The sequence below is a fragment of the Mustela lutreola genome, chromosome X (assembly GCF_030435805.1).
Source record: "Mustela lutreola isolate mMusLut2 chromosome X, mMusLut2.pri, whole genome shotgun sequence".
NCBI lineage: Eukaryota > Metazoa > Chordata > Mammalia > Carnivora > Mustelidae > Mustela > Mustela lutreola.
Window position 1 is genome coordinate 93,116,056 of NC_081308.1, and position 19,054 is coordinate 93,135,109.

Sequence of the window (19,054 nt, forward strand, 5' to 3'; positions counted from 1 at the left end):
TAAAACCCAGACGAGGATTAAACAGATGCTATACATACAGTCAGGAGTTACTTCTCACCAAGGCAGGGGAAGGACTATGAATTTATTGGTATCTGGTTTACATCTTAGCTGATTCTCTCCCCCACAATTGTCCCTCCTTTCACCACAGTTACAACCCAAGTGAGCTCATCTGGTTATGGTCATGGGATGAAGAGGCCATTTGGCATAGCAGAAAACACACTAGGGGGTGGGTGGGATACTTGTTTCAAATCTCAGCAATGCCACTTACAAGGGACCTTGGTAAAGTCCTTTAACCTCTCTGAAGCTGTTTCTTCCACAAGTCTTCCTATTTAAAATGAGGGCAAGAGCTTTTAGAGGTAAGCTGGGAAAGCCTTTTATAAACTATGATAAGCCACTTGGGGCTCAAATCCAACCTTCTAGGCTTGAAATTTTATGATTTTTACATTTCATTACTGTCTCACTTCTCCCAGCTCCTAAGATTCCCATTGATTTGTTTTATGTAAGGTTGCCAATGTGAAGCTCTAAATTTGATGACATGGCCATTCTATAGGGAAAAAGCAAAAGATTTCAAGAAGTTCTTTTGCTCTGTTTGTGGGTCCCCATCTATTCTAAGTATGGTCTGGGTCAGTGGCCTCCAAATCTTTCTGATTGCCTACCTTTTTTCAGGGAAAATATAATTTGAGCATGCTTCCTCTCTTCCAGTTTGCCCCTGTATCTCTCTTTATATATGTAATACACACAATACGATATATCATTAATAATTATTGAAATTATATACATATCCTACTCTACATATATATAATGAAACACATAAGATACAGAAAATGTAAAAAGATGAAGTAAATCTCATGTATCTCATGTCAAATGTCCTGTCATGATGGCTTCAATTATATTATTAATGAATATTTCAAGGCACAATATACATTTGGACATGCATTTAGAACAAGAGTTTTCATTACTGAGAATGGGTGTAAATCCATATTTCATATAGTCTTCTTGATTATTCTTGCATCACTTTTTTGCCACCTTGTCGGGTCGATTGTTGTGGTTTTTTACCTTATAATGAAGCTGATGGAAAAGCTCAGTCTAGGAGTGTGAGTGCTGCCATTTTAATATGCTCACATTATGAGTTTTATCTTCAAGACATGGTTTATTTGTAGGAATCTTTTTAAGCCATTTATCCATTTTGTGAGGGCTACTGTAGCTAGAGAATATAATCTATAAATCCACTTAACTGGGCCCAAGGAAATAGTGACAACTCTGATATAGATATGGGGGAAAAATGTGAGGACCCCAGCATCACCCCTCCTGTCTTTGGGCTCCCATTCTTCCCTCAGAATGCCTCATGGGACATATGCAACGGGAAAGCCAAAGACAGACCCACTGGATGCGGGTGCCTGGGATAGTATGTGCACCACATATTAGACAGACTCCACAATAGCAGTAATAATGGCTAATGCTCACATGGTACTTAGTCGTAAGCACTTTACATTAAGTTAAATAATTCAATCCAAATCTGAATTGTTTTCTAGACTTTCTCAATTTAATTGGGGGAATTGTAGTATTTTTTTCTTTTAATACTGCCAATGGATTGACTTGTGTGCGTGGTGCTACACCCCCCCCCCCCCCAGTTTTGGAGCCTACTGATCCAGGCTCTGAGGGTACAAATCTCTAGATAAGTGGGTACGCTTCTGTAAAGTACATCTCAGCAACTCTTTCTGACATCCTGTTGCTGTAGGCTGATGGAACAGCTCTGCCAATGCACGGTGTTCACTGCAATTTGCCAGTAAGGAACAAGACTTTGAATATATCACATAATTTTTTCAAGATTTTATTTATTTACTTGAGAGATAGAGAGAGAGAGAGAGAGAGAGAGAGAGAGAACAAGCCAGGGGAAGGGCAGAGAAACAGATTTCTCACTGAGCAGGGAGCCCAATGTGGAACTCAATCCCAGGACTCTGGAATCATGACCTGAGCTGAAGGCAGACACTTCACCAACTGAGCCACCCAGGCATGCTATCCCATAATGCTTTTAAACAAATCCTAAGTTTTAATATCCTGCATGACAACATGCCTGTTGATAGATGACCAAAAATGGACTAGTGACACAGGAAGTGATCCCAGGCAACTTGAAAGCAGAGGGGAAGAAGTGGGTGAGGATGCTATGGTGGGACAGTGGGAAGGAGGGATGGAGAGCTGGAAATGCCAGAGCAAGAGGCAGGGAAGAATGGATGGCCAAAGGAGGAAGTTAGGAAAGGGGTAACCAGATGGCAAGGGAAGATGATCGCAGACTCTATGAGAAGACAGTATATCACATACTGGCATGCGGGACGCTCACCCATGTCTTGACAGCCAATGTCTCTGACGTATGGGTCAGCGAGCCAATCCCAGGAAAACCAAGAGGTCTCTAGAGATCTGCACACAGAACACTTCCCCACGGAAGTAGGGGGGAACTGTTTCCTTTCATCGGAATGGTGGATGTAATGTATTCAAGCAGTGCGAGGCTCAAACAATGCTTAGCCTAAAGAGTGGGTCTGTGAAGCTGGAACTACGGGAAGAAAGAACTCCTAGGCAGGGCAGCCTCAGCTGTGAGAAGCTCCCAGCATCGGGAGTAAAAGGCCACAGCAATTGATTTACATCTGGGCAACTGCCCAGACACAACTCCAAAGGGTCAGACACCATCAGCCATTGCCTTCCATATCTCCCTGCAACACTAGAAAGCATAAGACACTCTGGCAGCAGGGGACTGTCAAGGTGCAGTGTGGTAACAGTGTCTTAGTTGATCAGAGCTGGTGGGCCATTTGAGATTACCCAGCACAAAACCCTCATTTTACCTCATTTTACCCTGAGAGGGGAAAGCATCAGCCCAAAGTCATCCAGTCAGCAAAACTCTGGCCTGCTGCCTGGGTCTCTGGATATCTAAAGTGGAACTCTTGATGTCACTGCTGCGTATTATCTCCTCCTCTGGCTTCTTGGCTCCTAACAGAAGCCTCCCTCATTAATGTGGATAAATCCCACACTGCCCCCAAACGATCAAAGAATGGATTAAGATCACCACAAACATCTACTGGGCTATGACTGCACCTTGATTTGGTGCAGAGACACTAAATTTTAACCTTATCATCAATTATCCTGCACTTAAATAATCATAGTATACTGAATTCCACAGAGACTTTTAATTTTTTCCTTTTTTTTTTTCAACCTCCCTCCCTTAGGATCACCTGATGGCTACTTCCCTGCTCAAAGGCTGTTCCTTTCCTCCCACGAGGGGAGAGGAACAAGGGAAACTCAAGACCATTAACTTTGCAAAAAGCTAAGAGGCCTGGTGGGGAGGAGAGTGCAATCACTGTCAAAAAGAAAGCCTGTGATTACCTTTGACTCACAATTTTTCAAGAACAGCCTCATCTTCGAGGAAGAACTCATCGCTATAGGAACCAGAGTGTGGGGAAGTAGGGGGGTGTTGCTTATAGCTAATAGGAACTAGAAACAATATGGAAATGACTGCCCCGGCCCTTGCCTTTTAGCAGAAGAGAGTCCCTCCAAGACAGTGGACTCTCATCTAATCCAGGGTGTGGAGAGTAGGGCTGGACCCCTACCCATCCCAATTGGTTGGTCAGTTGGTCAGTCCTTTACAAAACAGTTGGTAGTGCCTACTGCCCCCACAGAATCTAAAAAGACCCAGCCTCTGCCCTTTAGGAGTTCCTAAGCTAGTGGAGAGCGGACAAGTCGGTAGCTTGCTATGATTCAGCACAAGAGGAATAGCAAGGAGATAAGCTCAGCCTTGCAGATCACAGAAAGCTCCACAAGGAGGTGAAACCTGTGTTCGGTTTTAAAGGATGGGTAAACAGAAGCAAGCCAGCAGAGACAGGGTAGAGCCGGTGGAAGGAGAGTACATGGAGATGGAGCAGCAGGTATAAAACCTGGAATCCTATTAAATAACAGCAGGTTCTGTGAACTGTAAGGAGTTCAGTTCAGGCATCTGGTTTGGTTTGGTTTTCTGGAGGAGGAGGCTCCTGGTGGTGAGAGCTATTGTGGGAGAGGCAGTCAAGCCCTAGGCCACAGAGGACTTCCTAAGGCTACTGGAGCTAAGATTTTATTGTGAGATCTACCGGGAGCCACTGAAGGATTTTGAGCAAGAGTTTTAGGATCATATTTATATTCTGGAAAGATTATGACAGCAGAATGGCACATGGCTGGGAAAGACTGAGACTGGCAATTGGAGGACCAGTCTGGGGGCTCAGAGGGTAATTCAGGGAAGACATTATATGGCCCTGCATTGGACAAATAGGTATGGATAAAAGTGGATGGATTTGGGCTTTGTTTCAGAAGATAAACGGACAGGATGTGATGATGACCTGGAGGTGATGGTGGATAAAGTTTTCTGTCTTGAGCAATAAAGTGGTGGCATTTGCTGAGATAGAGGAGATGGCTAAGACTTAGGAAGGGACACGTCTGGTGGGAGGTGATAGTGGAATTCTGTATGAGACATGGTTGTGGTGCCAGTAAAATCCAAGCAGAGATGGTCAATAAGAAATTGACCATGCCAGGGGTGCCTGGGTGTCTCAGTTGGTTAAATATCTGCCTTCAGCTCAGGTCATGATCTCAGGGTCCTGGGATTAAGCCCTGCATCGGGCTCCCTGCTCATCAGGGGGGTCTGCTTCCTTCTCCATCTGCCCGCTTATTCTTTCTCTCTCTCTTTCTCCCTGCCAAATAAATAAATACAATCTTTTTAAATAATAATAATAATAATAATAAAGAAGTTGACTAAGCTGACCTGAAGCTAAGGAAAAAGGTCTGAGCTAAAGATAGAGATTTAATATTTATCATTGAATCGGTGGCAGCAGAAATTGCTGGCATCTATGAAACCACCCTCTCCTAGGAAGAGGAGATGTAGCAGAGAAGCAGGATGAGGACAAAACCCTGGGGAGTCCTAATCATAGTAGGAGAAACACAAGGAGAGAACTTCATGAAATCCAAGGGAACAGAGCATTTCAGGAAGGAAGGAAGTGTCTCGTGCAGCAGAGAGGCAACGGAAGATAAAGAATGAAACATGTCCATTGGATCTGGCAACAAGCAGGTTACTGGGGACTGGTGCTTGCAAGGCTAGCCTGCAGAGGGCCGACGGGTGGTTGGGCAATGAAGGCAAGAGGCTTGCCCATACACAGGCAACTGGAGCAAGGCCCGGCCACCCAAGGAGTTCATGTGCAACATAAGGTTTGGCAGAGGATAAGGACATTGGGGTGTGCATGGTAGCAGTCAGTCAGGGTAAGGTTGTGGGGTTGGGTGGGTGCACAGGGAAAAAAGGGAAAGATGTCCACCAAAATGGCCCAGATCAGGAGCCAGTGGAAAGGCCTCTGGGTAGCTATGGCACCAGTCTTCTGACACAGGGAACGCCAGCTGTTTGCAGGAGGAGAGTCAAACAAAGCCAAACCAAAGGAAATCAAACCCAAAAAACAAAAGTAGTGGTCAATGCATCTGGGCCTGGAATTCATGGGAAACACACAGTTTTTGACAGAGAAGCAGCAGGAAGCAGGCAGCAGATGAGGAGATAAAAAACCTGGGGTGTTTCACATGAAACTCTCTAGCTAGGACACAGAGGTAAAACAGGGACAAACAGCCTTGATGGGGGAGGAGAGGAATCCCAGTATTCCCTATAGTTTGGGATTACCTGTGATAATCCTTTAGGTGGCAGGCATAATTAGGAGCTCACCGTGCTATATATAAACGCCAGCCAAAACACCTCGAAAATGCGGGAAAAGTCTGAAATCGTATTAAGGAATACAGCAGGCTTGGAATAAAACACACAGTCCCACCAGCTCCCAGCTCAAGCACACACCAATGCAGTACAATGCAGAGAAACCTGCAAATCCAGTAGGGAAAGATGGGAAAAGGTGGATATATTTTGTTTGATCTAATGCTACCACTCCCCCATCTAAATACAGGGAAAAAAAAAAAAAAACTCCAAGAATGGTTTTCCCAGGTAATAAAAGATCTCCCCCCGCCCTGAAAGAAAACTGAAAGTCAAATCATAAGTCCAAATTTCAATGTCCAAGGGAAAAAAAGAAACCCTTTCTTTAACATTAGCAGGTATGTTTTCTTTTAAAGTTGACATTTGCTTAAAGAAGGCTAAGCAAGTTTCCCTATGGACAGGCTAGTGAGCTTGGCCAAGACACTTCCTTGTGGCATACAGATAATATGGACCCTGGGAGAAGGTGCTTTGGAAAGTACCAAAGCAGTGCACCAATGCCAGGCAAAGGCTTTTTACCAGGCAGGGCAAACTGTCAAGAAAGCAGTTCGAGAGTGCTTAAACCAGAAAAGGGTTGGATTGCCATTGTGCAGGAGTATTAGGTGTTTTGTAAATGTCCTAGTCAGTTCAAGAGGACTTTGGCAAAGGAAAAGTACACACTGCCCAGCAAACTATGTACTGGATGTTTCCCCGAGGCAGGAGGCAGCCCCGCCAATGGCTGCGGCATATCTCAGGGGTGACCCAGCGTTCCATTCCTCTCCCAGCTCACAGAGCTCGAAGGGAACAGCTTGAAATCCAAATGGGGCCCGCTGCTCAGCTAAGGAAAACAGTCTCAAATCTTTCTGACATCTGCACAAAAGGGATACTGAGGGGCTGCCCTGCAGGGTCAACAGAGCTGGAGTCAGTTTAAACAATCCTGCTTGGCCCTGGGAACTCAGGAGGGTAGGGAGAGTGACTCAAAGGGACTTGGTGGCCCAGGCGGCACCCAGCATCTGCATTCATAAGGTCTGCCCCACATGCGCTGGCCCCCTGATCTATATGGGAAATAGGACATCCCCGGTCTTGACTTGTGAATCACAGCTTGGTCTGGATCAGTAACCTGGACAAATGTTCCCAGCAACCACAGACTTCACAAATAAGCTCCAGGACTGTGTTTAACTGTGCAGGCTCGGAACCTTTTAAATATTGAGAAAAAAACAATCAGTGCGGTGATACTCTCTTTTTCTCAGTTCCACAGCCCTTCAACCACCCATGTTTTCAACGAAGAAGACAGGCTAGGGCTCCATATGTTTGGAAACCAAATGAGAGCTCCTTACTTAGGAAATCCACTGGCTTCTATCTTTAAAGATCAAAATCTCAGCCAGAGGTCAAACAATGTGGTTACCTTCAGCATGTTTGTCTGGTGTGGGACTAAGGTCTGTTCAGATGTATAAATAAATTTCCTACTTTTAAAGGCTCTGAACCCCCAACCAGCAGCCTGGATCTACTTTTGAGTTCCTGGGTGGCAGGGTCTGACCGATGCCTCCTATCACCTACAACCTGCCAGGAAATGCTTTTCTGCATCAAACTGCAAATCTCACACGTTTCCACCTGGGCCATTTTTATTTATGGTATCTTTGTAGAGGAAAGATAAGTTGGTCAGAATCACTCATTATGAAAGTGGACAGAGGACATGTCCAGAAAATTCACAGAAAAAATACAGATGCTCTATGAATATGGGAAAAGACACTTGTAGTCTGGCAATTGGGAAGATTTCCACCCAAATTAGCAAAAGTATTAAATGTTGACAAGGGTGTAGACACGTGGGCACTCCTGTACAATGCTGATGGGAGTGTAAATCGGAGTATTTTGGGGTAAGTGAGCACTAGCTTTGAGAATTAAAAATCTTTATTACCTTGTATCTGGAAATTCTGATCCTATATGCACAAGAAGGTCTGTTTAAGGATTTCCACTGGGGCACTGCCACTTTTTAAAGCAGCAAACGTTTGGAAACAACCTAAGATGTTCATCAAAAGAGGAACGAATGGACGGATTAAACTATGGGGGAGAGAAAAAGCTCTTAAGGACATATTAAATGGCTTAAAAAAAAACAGAACAAGACACAATATATGATTGTATTTCAGGGAAAAAAACAGAAAATGTCACTTTTTATTCATATTTCTACAGGTCTCTGATAATGTACAAGAAAAGACCAGAAAGACAACAGGGGGTCTGGAATCTCAAAGGAGACTTCTTAACCTCTATCGTTTACATGTTGTTTAAGAATGTATTCATATATTTGTTATAGAAGCATCTTTTTTTCTAAAGCATTTCCTGGTTAAAGATTAGAGGCAGAGGCATGTGCCTCGGTGGCTACAGTGAACATGACTTCTCTGGGAGGCAACAGTGGGTAAAAGTAAATAGGCAAGAAATCAAAGGACCCAGGTAATAGTCTGAATCTGTCATCAATTTGCTATGTGACCCCGGGAAGTTATTTTCCTTCTCAGAGTCTGCTTTCTCTGTACAATCAGTGGTTAAGATGAGAAGCTCCCTAAGATATGTCTCTTTCTGATATTTTATGATTCTCTAAGTCTACTCCTTTAATGTATAATGGGTCTGGTCACTTTTGATGAGGAGATGGCTTTTTCTCTTCCTTCAAATTCTGGTGTAGTTTGATATTTCACTTTACTCTAAATGGAAGATAATGAAAGAGAAGGTGGAGTGGCCACTCTGTTCCCTGTTTGGCCATGTTTTTGAGGGTCTGGTTGACCAATTACGCTCCCTCCCTTTGACAGTCTAAGCTCTTAGGCTTGTTTGAATGTGATCAGAGTGCAGACACAAAGCTGTAAGTCAGAAGATCTGAATTCACGGGGTGGCCATAAATCCCAGGGACATAGATTATATTTCATTTTGTAAAAATGAACCCCTTTTTTTCCCCTGAGTTACACTAAAGATGTCAGTTTATTTTGTGAGAGTCAGGGGTACAAATCAGCTGGGCAACCCTTCCCATATGCATATACAAGGGCTAATGGAAACGCTCTGTTAACACATGGTGCTCACTGTGATTTACCAATAAGGACCAAAACACAGAGTTATTTCCCATAATGTTTTTAAACAAATCCTATATTTTAACATAAGATCTATAAATCATTCTTTATGGGCAGTCACCCGAATTTCTGGACTTTAAGGCTACCCTGGAAACTGGAAACTCTTTTTCCAAAACTTTCATTTATTTATTTATTTTTTAATTTGAAAGATTTTATTTATTTACTTGACAGAGAAAGATACAGCGAGAGAGGGAACACAAGTGGGGGAGTGGGAGAGGGAGATGCAGGCCTCCTGTGGAGCAGGGAGCCCGATAGGGGGCCCAATCCCAGGACCCAAGCTGAAGGCAGATGCTCAACGAACTGAGGCACTCAGGTGCCCCAAGGCTTTCATTTGTTTATTTGTCAGAGAGAGAGATAGAGAGAGAGAGAAAGCATAAGCAGGGAATGGCAGGCAGAGGGAGAAGCGAGCCCCTTGCTGAGCAAGGAGCCCAACATAGGACTCGGTCCCAGGACCCTGAGGTCATACCTGAGCCGAAGGGAGATGCTTAACAGACTGAGCCACCCAGGCATCCCAAGGAAACTCCTGACTTCTGACCAGTCCCATCCCAGTAGATAACAACTGGACCACTTGTTACCCAGAGGGAAGAACTGAGTGGCTAATGAGGAGCTATGAAAATGCATGTCTATCTACAAACATAATCTGGTTCTTCACAACCTAATTGGCTTTTGGAAGTACTCCAGATGAAACCTTGAGGGAAGGTTGGCATTAAGTCAACAAAGGAAACCTCTTTCTGATCTCGCAGAGACCTTGACCAATTTAGTTCTGCCTCTCATCTGGTTAGCAAAGATCCTTCCAGCTGGTCCTCACCACTTGGCTTATTCCATGAAGTCATAAGAGTGGATTCTAAGCAGTTTAAGTCTAAAGAAAGCACACACGCACACGCACACACACATCAGATCAAAACTCCCTTGACTGTGTGTCTTTCAGCAATGGAAGAAGCCACTTACTCTGGATCCTTTCTCAGGAAAGCATATACAGCCACCGCTGCAGTCTTGGCCCCCACATGGCTTTCCATAGGACTTCTTCTCTCCCTATTTAAAAAAAGAGAGAGAGGAAAAAAAAAATTAGTAAGCCAGGCGCACCAAGAAACAATGTAGCCCCAGGGAACCTGACCCTTAGCCACACTCCTCCGAACAAATATGTTCAGAGCGGCTTAATCACCTCAATTGATGGTGTCGTGAGTCACAGTGAACTTGTGTATTTGGTGTTCAGGGAGAAGGCAGTAGCTGTAGAGAACTTGAGAGAAATTCAAGTGTTAGAAACGTGATGATAGACGAAAATGGCCACCTTGTACCCTGTTCTCAGAATTATTTTCCTCAGGCTCACTTTCAACATATCATTCAAACTTTACAGTAACATCCCTGTGCCCCAGTTAGTCAGATTCAAATGTCTCAGTTGGTATTGAACAATATACCCTCAATTGTTCAACTTCCTTTTTTTCTTATCTGATTGATGATGATGAAGATGAGTACTAGCTGAATTTTTACAAAGCCCCTGTGTGACCTGACCTGTATTGACCTCTCTAACCTCATCTCTTCCCCCTCTCCCTGGCTCGCTCTGCTTCAATCACACTGGTATTTCGTTGTATAAAAACTTAAGCTTGTTCCTGCTTCAGGGCCTTTGCCCTTGCTGCTACTTCTGCCTGGAATGTTCTTCCCCTAGAAGTTTTTGTTTTGTTTTGTTTTGTTTTATTGCTGGCCTCTTTTTAATCATCCAGGTCATAGTTCAATTGTCTAGTCTCAGAGAGACCTTTCCTGACTACTCAACCTAAGGCAGTCCCCAGTTCCTTCCCATCATATCACTGTGTTCTCCTTTCAACATTAAACATTCTTCCCCCCCACTAGAATGTAAGCTCCATGTAAGTAGAGGCCTTATCTAAATTGTCCAATGTTATATTCCCAATGTCGAAGAGAGCAGATGGCACAAAGAGTGTTTTGATGACCGTCTGAGTGGAGCTGGGATTTGAACCCCGGTCTAACTAACTCTAAAGCCTTGACCTTAACACTTATACCTTAGAGTTTTCTAAGTTCTCTGTCTCCCAGAGTCTCAAAGCAAGGGCTCAGAAATAAGGACTCTCCATTCTGACCCTATCTACCCTATCTACCTGGAGGGGAGGAGAAGCAAAACATAAATTCCAACTATTATCTATAACAAGAACTTGATCTCTGGGATGGATTTAGTATCACCCAATTTTTTGTTTAATGTTGAGTGTTCTTTTTTTTTTTCCCTCAAAAGAGAAAGGCATATTTATGAGCCCTGCGTTGTACTTAAACATTCTTGCCTCTTTGTACTGTGAGTCTTTTCCTAATTTCCAGGGAGCACTGTGAATTTCTCAGATGGTCTCTTATCTCTTTAGACATTCCCACAATACTTTATCACCACAACACCTCAGAAATAAGGTAGTGGTAGCAGAGCTCTGACACAATATTGCTGTTTTAGATTTCAAACACCTTCTTGATATGAGATATTTTATCGCTTATATGCCTTTGACATGGTAAGTGTTACTGTACACTTTCCAGTTTGCCTTCCATTTTATGGTATACAGGACAGGCAAATTCCATAAGGGTGAGATCAAGAGGTGCTGTGGGAGGAAGAAGTGGTTGGGGGGGGTTGGCAACAGGCCAGCACCAAATTCAACCTTCACTCATGCTGTCACCCTTGTCTCCTGCCAAGTACTATATTTCTTGGGGGTAACAGATAATCTGCAGTTGCTTCTACACATATTTCTGTATTTTCTGAGCTGTCTTCAGCGAGCATATGTAATTAGTAATGAGAAAAACAATTATGTTACTGAATGATACAAGTTATCCCCCTTCAAGGGAGAGGACACAACAGGCATGGCCAGAGTTGTTTGGATATCCGTTTGTATCTCTGGCTTACTTCCAAACAATGCGTTTTGGGTGTCCTACAAAATGTGTTGGTCACGAACCCAACATTCCCAGATCACTCGTATGGAGCAAGAGAGCTGGATAAGACAGGGGATAAAATCCCATGCAAAGGAGCTGGGCAAAAATGGAAGAAACAGAAGCTAAGGTTTCTTGGGAACTTGGCAGAACAAGGAGGCAAAGACACCCAGCTAACAGACAGGAAGCCATCACGTCCCTTGGTCACAGAGGGAAGTAACTAGAGAAGCCCCACTGGCCACAAAGCAATTTCCGGCCATTCTGGCCCTGGTCAGTTCCCCCAGGAGTCGTCTTCAATTACAGTGAGGGCGGGAGGAATGAAAGGAGTGGCTTCCAGGGAACACTACAGGACCAGGCTCTAAGGAAGTTTCTTCCTTCTCCTGGCTTGTCTGGGGATCCTTCAACCCCTGCTCTACCGGGTCACATCCCTCATGTCATTCCCATCCTGGAATGCTCTCTGCTTCCTCTCCAAACCCAACCCCTTCCCTACATCCACAGAAAATTTGAACTGCAAAGGCACTGAGAGGTTATCCAATATAGTCCTTTTTCAGTCTACCTGTTTTTTTTTTAACTATAAGTATTTATTGTTCTTTCTTGCTATCCTGAAAAGAAATTCATCAGAATCAGTGATAATAAAGATGTAAACCGTACTTTCAAAAGCACATATTATGACATAACTGTCTTGCACAGCAGAAACAAAAGGCATTTATAATGCAACAATATGTATTCTCATCTATAAATGCTCATACATCACTATGTTAGAAAATGTGAAGGTGTCAGAGGCTAGCAGCTCAGTGCAGGGTCACCATGAATGGGATAGCCTGCTAAAGTAGAATGACCCTGGGATGTGGTATCAATGACTCAAGCACCATGAATGCAGTTGCTATCCCCATGCTAATAATGCATAGTAAAGTTCTGGGGGAAAAAAAAAAAAGCTTAATATTTCCTCTATTTTTTGGGAAGTTTTACTTAAAAATGAAGCCATGAAAAAAAAAAATTCAACTCGAGATGTAAAATGGGGTTATGTTCTAGGCTCAGATAATTATAAACAGAGTTCTCACATACATGAATGTCCAGAAGTCTTCTAAAGCTCGGGCAAGATACAAGACAATTTTTTTTAAGATTTTATTTTTTTATTTATTTGAGAGAGAGAGATCACAAGTAGGCAGAGAGGCAGGCAGAGAGAGAGGGGCAAGCAGGCTCCCCGCTGAGCAGAAAGCCTGACCCAGGGCTCGATCCCAGGACCCTGAGATCACGACCTGAGCCGAAGGCAGAGGCTTAACCCCCTGAGCCATGCAGGTGCCCTACAAGACAATTCTTCATAGTGTGCAGAACACCTGCCATTCCTGGCTCCTACCGAAGAGCCACCTCCTAATTATTTTCACAACCAAAACTGACCTCACAATTTGCAAAATACCTCCTAGGGGTAGGGTACTTCTGGTAAGAAGTCTAATCCACATCATTAATTTTCCGGATAAGAACCATGAAGGAAAGAACTTTGGTCCAGGTCACACTGTTAGCAAGTGAAGCCTCACACTTCCCTTGCAACTCCACATTCTTCCTGCTATTCCATACCTCTCAAGGCCAAGTTCAAGTTCCATTTCTTCCATGGGCACTCTAGCTCAGCAAAATGACTCAGCAGGCCCACCCACTGGGCAAGTGTCACGAGTCACTTCCTGACAGTACTTGCAATGTTTCTGAGGTTGCATGGTTGAGTGTCTTGTTTCCTCAACCGAACAATAATGTTGATAAGGAAAGGTCAATCTATTTTACCTCTTTGTATATTCCCACAGCTTTAAGAGGGATGACCTATCTTCTAGCCATTACTTTTTTTTTTTAAGATTTATTTGACGGAGAGAGAGAAATCACAAGTAGGCAGAGAGGCAGGAAGAGAGAGAGAGAGGAGGAAGCAGGCTCCCTGCAGAGCAGAGAGCCCGATGTGGGGCTCGATCCCAGGACCCTGGGATCCTGACCTGAGCCGAAGGCAGAGGCTTTAACCCACTGAGCCACCCAGGCGCCCCATGTTCTAGCCATTACTTGAGGCAGTGTGCCTTGAATAAGCATATAAATTCTGGAGTCAATCTGTAGAGGCTTAAATCCCAGCATAGTTGGGAATAACCTGAGACAAGTGACTTAAAATGTCAAATGGAGATGGCAACAATATCTACCGTCTAGGGGTTGATTGGAAGATTAAGTAAGATAAAGCATGCAAAGCGCAGTGCCTGGCTCATGGTAAGCATTTAGCATCAGCTATTATTATTACGTGGATTTTAGCTATGCCACACTCTTCGGCATAACACCCTGGCCTCTCCTGGAGCTGAGAGTCAGTGGGATGGGACGATATGTCCATGCCAGTTTGTCTATGGCTGATATCCACTCAGCTTGGTTAGGACATCCATTTGGATTTGTTGATGTCTGCATATAATTGATCATACATATTTTTAATAGCATCAGTATCTATCTATCACCAGTATCACATCTATTCATTTGCTGATGCTGGTTCCTGTGTCCAAAATGCCTTCCCTGCCCCGTTTTCACATTTATCACAAACCAAACTTCTACAGATTCTTCAAAACCCAACCCCGTCCTTCTCCCAGCATCAATTTTTCCCTCTCAGCGATTTTGGGCAGAAGTTCTTACTCCCTCCCCTCTGCTAATGGTGATTTGCCATATTTGACTCAATCTGTTTGGTTCTACCATCAGACTGGAAAGAGAACTCTGTTTTCCTCTTCTCTGTGGCCCTTGTACAAGCTGGTACTCAGTAAAGGGTTGTGAAATAATTTCTCTCAGGATAACAGAGTTCCCAGTGTTAGACCGGCTCCGCTTGGGATTCTCCTTCCCCTTTGGTTTACTGAAATACATCCTGATTTACATCACAGTGTCCCTTTCAGAAGCCAACTGGTTTTTCCTGGCATTGCCAGTGCTTTCAGTCAGGAGTGGTGGCAGGGATGAAAATGACACACAAGCTAACCCAGGAAGCAAGAGATTTAATGTAAGAATGGAAAAGCAGCTTAGCTGAAGTGAATGAATAGTTGGCAAAAGTGAGTTATTCTTTTTCTTATTTTTTTAATTTTAATTTTTAAAAAGTTTTTATTTATTTGAGAGAGAGAGCACAAGCAGGGGGAGTGGCAGGCAGAGGGAAAGGGAGAAGCAGGCTTCCTGCTGAGTGAGGAGCCTGATGCAGGGCTTGATTCCAGGACCCCAAGATCACGACATGAGCTGAATGCAGACGCTTAACCAACTGAGCCATCCAGGCACCCAAAAGTGAGTCATTTTTGTGAGCAATTCCTCCAGAAGCTTAGATCACAGAAAGCTGGCTGTACAACATTTTATTCTGACCATTCAGTCAACAAATATGTATTAAGCATCTACTCTGTGTTAGGTACCATGCTAGGAATGGGAGCTAGAGGTCGTATCATACAGCCACAAGAGAAACCAAATCCCTGCTCTCATGGTGTTTGCAATCCATGGGGGAAGACAAAGAGAAAACAAAGCAGAGTAAGAAAGTCACAAAGTGTTGTAGTCAGGTTGTCACTTTATATAGGGAAGTCAGGGAAGGCTTTGGTCATACAGTAATTTTTTTTTTTTTTAATTTGGGAGATAGTGAGGGACAGAGATCATGAGCCGGGGTGGGGGGGGGGTGATAGAGGGAGAAACAGACTCCCTACTGAGCAGGGAACCCAACATGGGGCTTGATCCCAGGACCCCAGGACCCCAAGATCATGACCTGAGCCAAAGTCAGCTGCTTAACTGACTGAGCCACCCAGGCGCTCTGATCTGGTAACTTCTGAGCAAAGAATAGTGTTTCTTCAAGCAGGGTCCTTGGGCCAGTGTCATTAGCTCTGGAAACCTGTTAGAAATGTAAATTACTGCCCCCTCCTAAACCTAATCAATCATAAACTTCAGAGTGGGGCCCAGCAACCTGTCTTTGGGTGATTCTGCTGTCTGGAAAGGTTTGAGGATCCCTGCTAGAGAAAATGAGGGAGGGAGCTAAGCAGTTAATCTGGGGTAAGAGCTTTCTAGGCCAAGGGAAGAGTAAGAACAAAGGCAGGAGATGAGAGAACATGCTCGATGTTTTGGTTGAGCATCAAGGAGGCCAGAGTGCTGGCATAGAGTAAAGGGAATAGAAATGATGATGAGGTCCATGATGTAGCAGAAGCCAGATTGTGAAAGATTTTAGAGGCCATTGTAAGAACTCCGCCTTTGGAAACAAATGAGCAAAGGGGAAAAAAGAGAGGCAGAGAGACAAATCAAGAAAGAGACTTTCTCTTAACTCTAGAGAACAAACTGATGGTTCCCAGAGGGGAGGTAGGTGGGAGAATGGGGGAACTAAGTGATGGGGATTAAGGAGGGCATTTGTCCTGATGAGCACAGGGTGATGTATGGAAGTGTTGTACTATATTGTACACCTGAAACTCATATTTCACTGTATATTCACTAACTGGAATATAAAGAAAAACTTAAAAAATGGTTTTGAGACAAGGAGTGACATCTCCTGTTGGAGGAGGAGCTTTGAGGGGGAAAGTCAAGAATTCTGCTTTTTAGGGCACCTGGGCAACTCAGTGAAGCATCTGACTTCAGCTCCGGTCATGATCTCAGGGTCCTGGGATAAAGCCCCAAGTCAGGCTCCCTGCTCAGTGGTGAGCCTGCTTCTCCTTCTCCCTTTACTCCCCACCCCATCCATTTGTGTGCTCTTTCTCTCAGATAAATAAAATATTAAAAAATACATTTGAGAATTCTGGTTTTGAGGTGTCTAGTAGACATTTAAGTGGAGGCACTGGATAGCTAGTAGATTCTGTAGGTCAGCTAGCTATGTAATCTGGAGTCCCAGGGAGAATGGCTAGCTTGAACTTGTATGTGTAGTACTTTGGTCAGTACAGACATGACTTTGTTGTAGTAACAAACCCCAAATCTCAGTGGTTTAAAACAGCTAAGGTTTATTTATTTATTTATTTATTTTCATGTCACGATTCAATGAGGGATAGTCAGGGCTCCTTAGTGACTTTTTTTTTCCAGAAGTGACTTGGATTTTCAAGCTGTTTCTGTGTAGCAACTCCATTTCCTCAGATGCTAATACTTTCTCTGAGTTTCTCCCTACTGTGCTCATATTGCTGTTTGCAAGAACTAGATATGGTGGATAAGAGCATGGAATGTAGGAGAAAACAGAGATTATCTGGTGAGCACTGTCTCTGCCACCATTGGTATCTATATAAAGCCACAAGACTACATGATTCTACCAAGGGATAAAATGCAGGGAAAGAGTGAAAAACTGTGCTAAATTGTTGATAAGTCAAGTAAAATGCAGGATGAGAACATACCAGCAGATCTAACAATGTGATAATCTGGACCACAGCAATTTCAGGAAGGAGAACCAAGGAAATATGGTAGTACTGCAAGGCAGCTCTAAGGGCCCACTTGAGATTAGCAGTCATGAACTTAACACCAGTTATCAACACTGTGAGGTTTTCCTTAGCCTTGTTCAGCCATGTGGGTACAGATACAGATTAGCAGAAGAATCAGGTGTAATCACAGCTGGGTTCTATTAGGTAACAGCGATAAAGGACAAGAAAGGCAAGAAATTCAGCATTGTACAGAAGAAAGGAACTATGGTGGACCATAGAATCTGGGCTTCCTAAGGATGGAAGTGAACACAGGCTGGCAGTGGGTAAGAGGCAGTGAAAAGGTAGTAGAATCGATGGATTATGGATTCTAGCAAAGTGAAGAAATTTGTGGGTTTTCAAGTTGTGACGAGATCTCAAAGAAAGAAGAGGTGATGCCATGGAGGGGCTGGGGCCTATTACTACACTACATAGAACAAAATGAGATAGAATGGAATAGAATAAATTCTCTTTGAAGTAGCTCAGTAAATGGTCAAAATGGTTGCTCAATCCTGATTTCATACAATGTAAGAGAACTATTCTACTTTGATAACTTAAGGTTTCTTCAAATCACTTTTCACACCCAATCTCATCTGATTTCCTACCATGAGTCTAAAATGGATATTTCAGATGCACAGGTATGTGTAGGAACATATAATCATACACAATATTACAATGATTTCTTTATATCTTCAACTATCCTCCTAGACAGTTCTGTGGAGATTGAAGACTTTGGTTTATTCACCGTAAGGCAAATCAATTTAAAACCAACTCTAAGCCTCGATGTTGTGAACTATAAAATAGGGATAAAATTTTACTTTGTGGGGTTTCATGAGGTTAGAGATAACGTCCCTAGCAAAATGCCTGGCATATCTAGTATACTCAACATATGTTAGCTGGTATTATTTACAGTTACAATATCTAGTACTATGCCTACCCAACCTAACAGGGGCCCACTCAGTGCTTGAGTGGGCGTCCGTTTCCTCATTTCCAAACTTCCTCATTTTCAAGATGAGGAAATGGAGGCCCAGCTGTTAGTGACTTTCTCCATATTGGAAGGTCAGTGTCAGAGTTGGGCTAAAAACTCTGGTATCCTCACTCTCTGTCTCTTGTTTTTTTGTTTTTGTTTTTGTTTTCCATCAGACCCATTGCCACTGGTTCCAGGAATTAGCCTGAAATTGAGAAGTCAGGAAAAGAAAGATCAGGGTCAAGAGAGTGGTGCCCTTTTTCTTCTTTTGCATTTTTTAAATCAACTTTGGTTTACTTACCTTACAATATTACTTGTGCCATTTCAATAATTTCTAAACAAGTTTTATATATGATTCTCATAAATCTTTTTGGAACATACAAATGAAGAATTTGTATATGTCCATTTTTTCAAGTGAAAAAACCCCACACAAACCTGAATCTCAGAGAGCTGGTGTCTCTTGTTGGTTAAATTACAAAGCAAAGACTCAAAGTCAGGGCTTCTCTTTTCAGTGCACAGCTAAACTTCTAAAAGGGAAAAGTGAAACAAGATATCAAGGTGCCATTTTAGCAGTTCAGGGCCCAGAAATCCAGAAAGACCTCTTACCTGGATCAGATCTATTCCTGGGGCCACATTCATGATAACAACTAGCATTTTCCACTAAACCAGGCCCCTTTAGCATCCGTCTAGGTTTCCAAACCTCAGGCTAATAATACAGAGAGTTTGACTTTATTTTGAGCAATTTTAAAACAGAACCTGTTCACTGAAATTTATGCACATATGCACATTAAACCAAGCTGAGTCTTGTCCCATGTTTAATGTGCATTTGCTTTTTAAGAACAGCTCCCTTTGAGTTTATGAATGAAAGGCTCTGGAGAAAGAAGGAAGTAATCTGTGGAGCTGGCCCCTTACCAGGTGGAACTTGTCACCCACACTTTATTTTAAGGATGACGCTGATACCAGACATTACTGA

The 19,054-nt window shown here is 43.3% G+C and overlaps 1 protein-coding gene across 3 annotated transcripts in view; it reads right to left on the bottom strand.

Moving 5' to 3' along the window:
- Positions 1-19,054, bottom strand: part of COL4A6 (collagen type IV alpha 6 chain) — a 269,640-nt gene that overhangs the window by 134,317 nt on the left and 116,269 nt on the right. For all 3 annotated transcript variants that reach the window (XM_059156531.1, XM_059156532.1, XM_059156530.1), the window contains exon 3: positions 9,781-9,864. In XM_059156531.1, the coding sequence (XP_059012514.1) occupies positions 9,781-9,864 (84 nt within the window). The remainder of the gene's footprint in view (positions 1-9,780; positions 9,865-19,054) is intronic.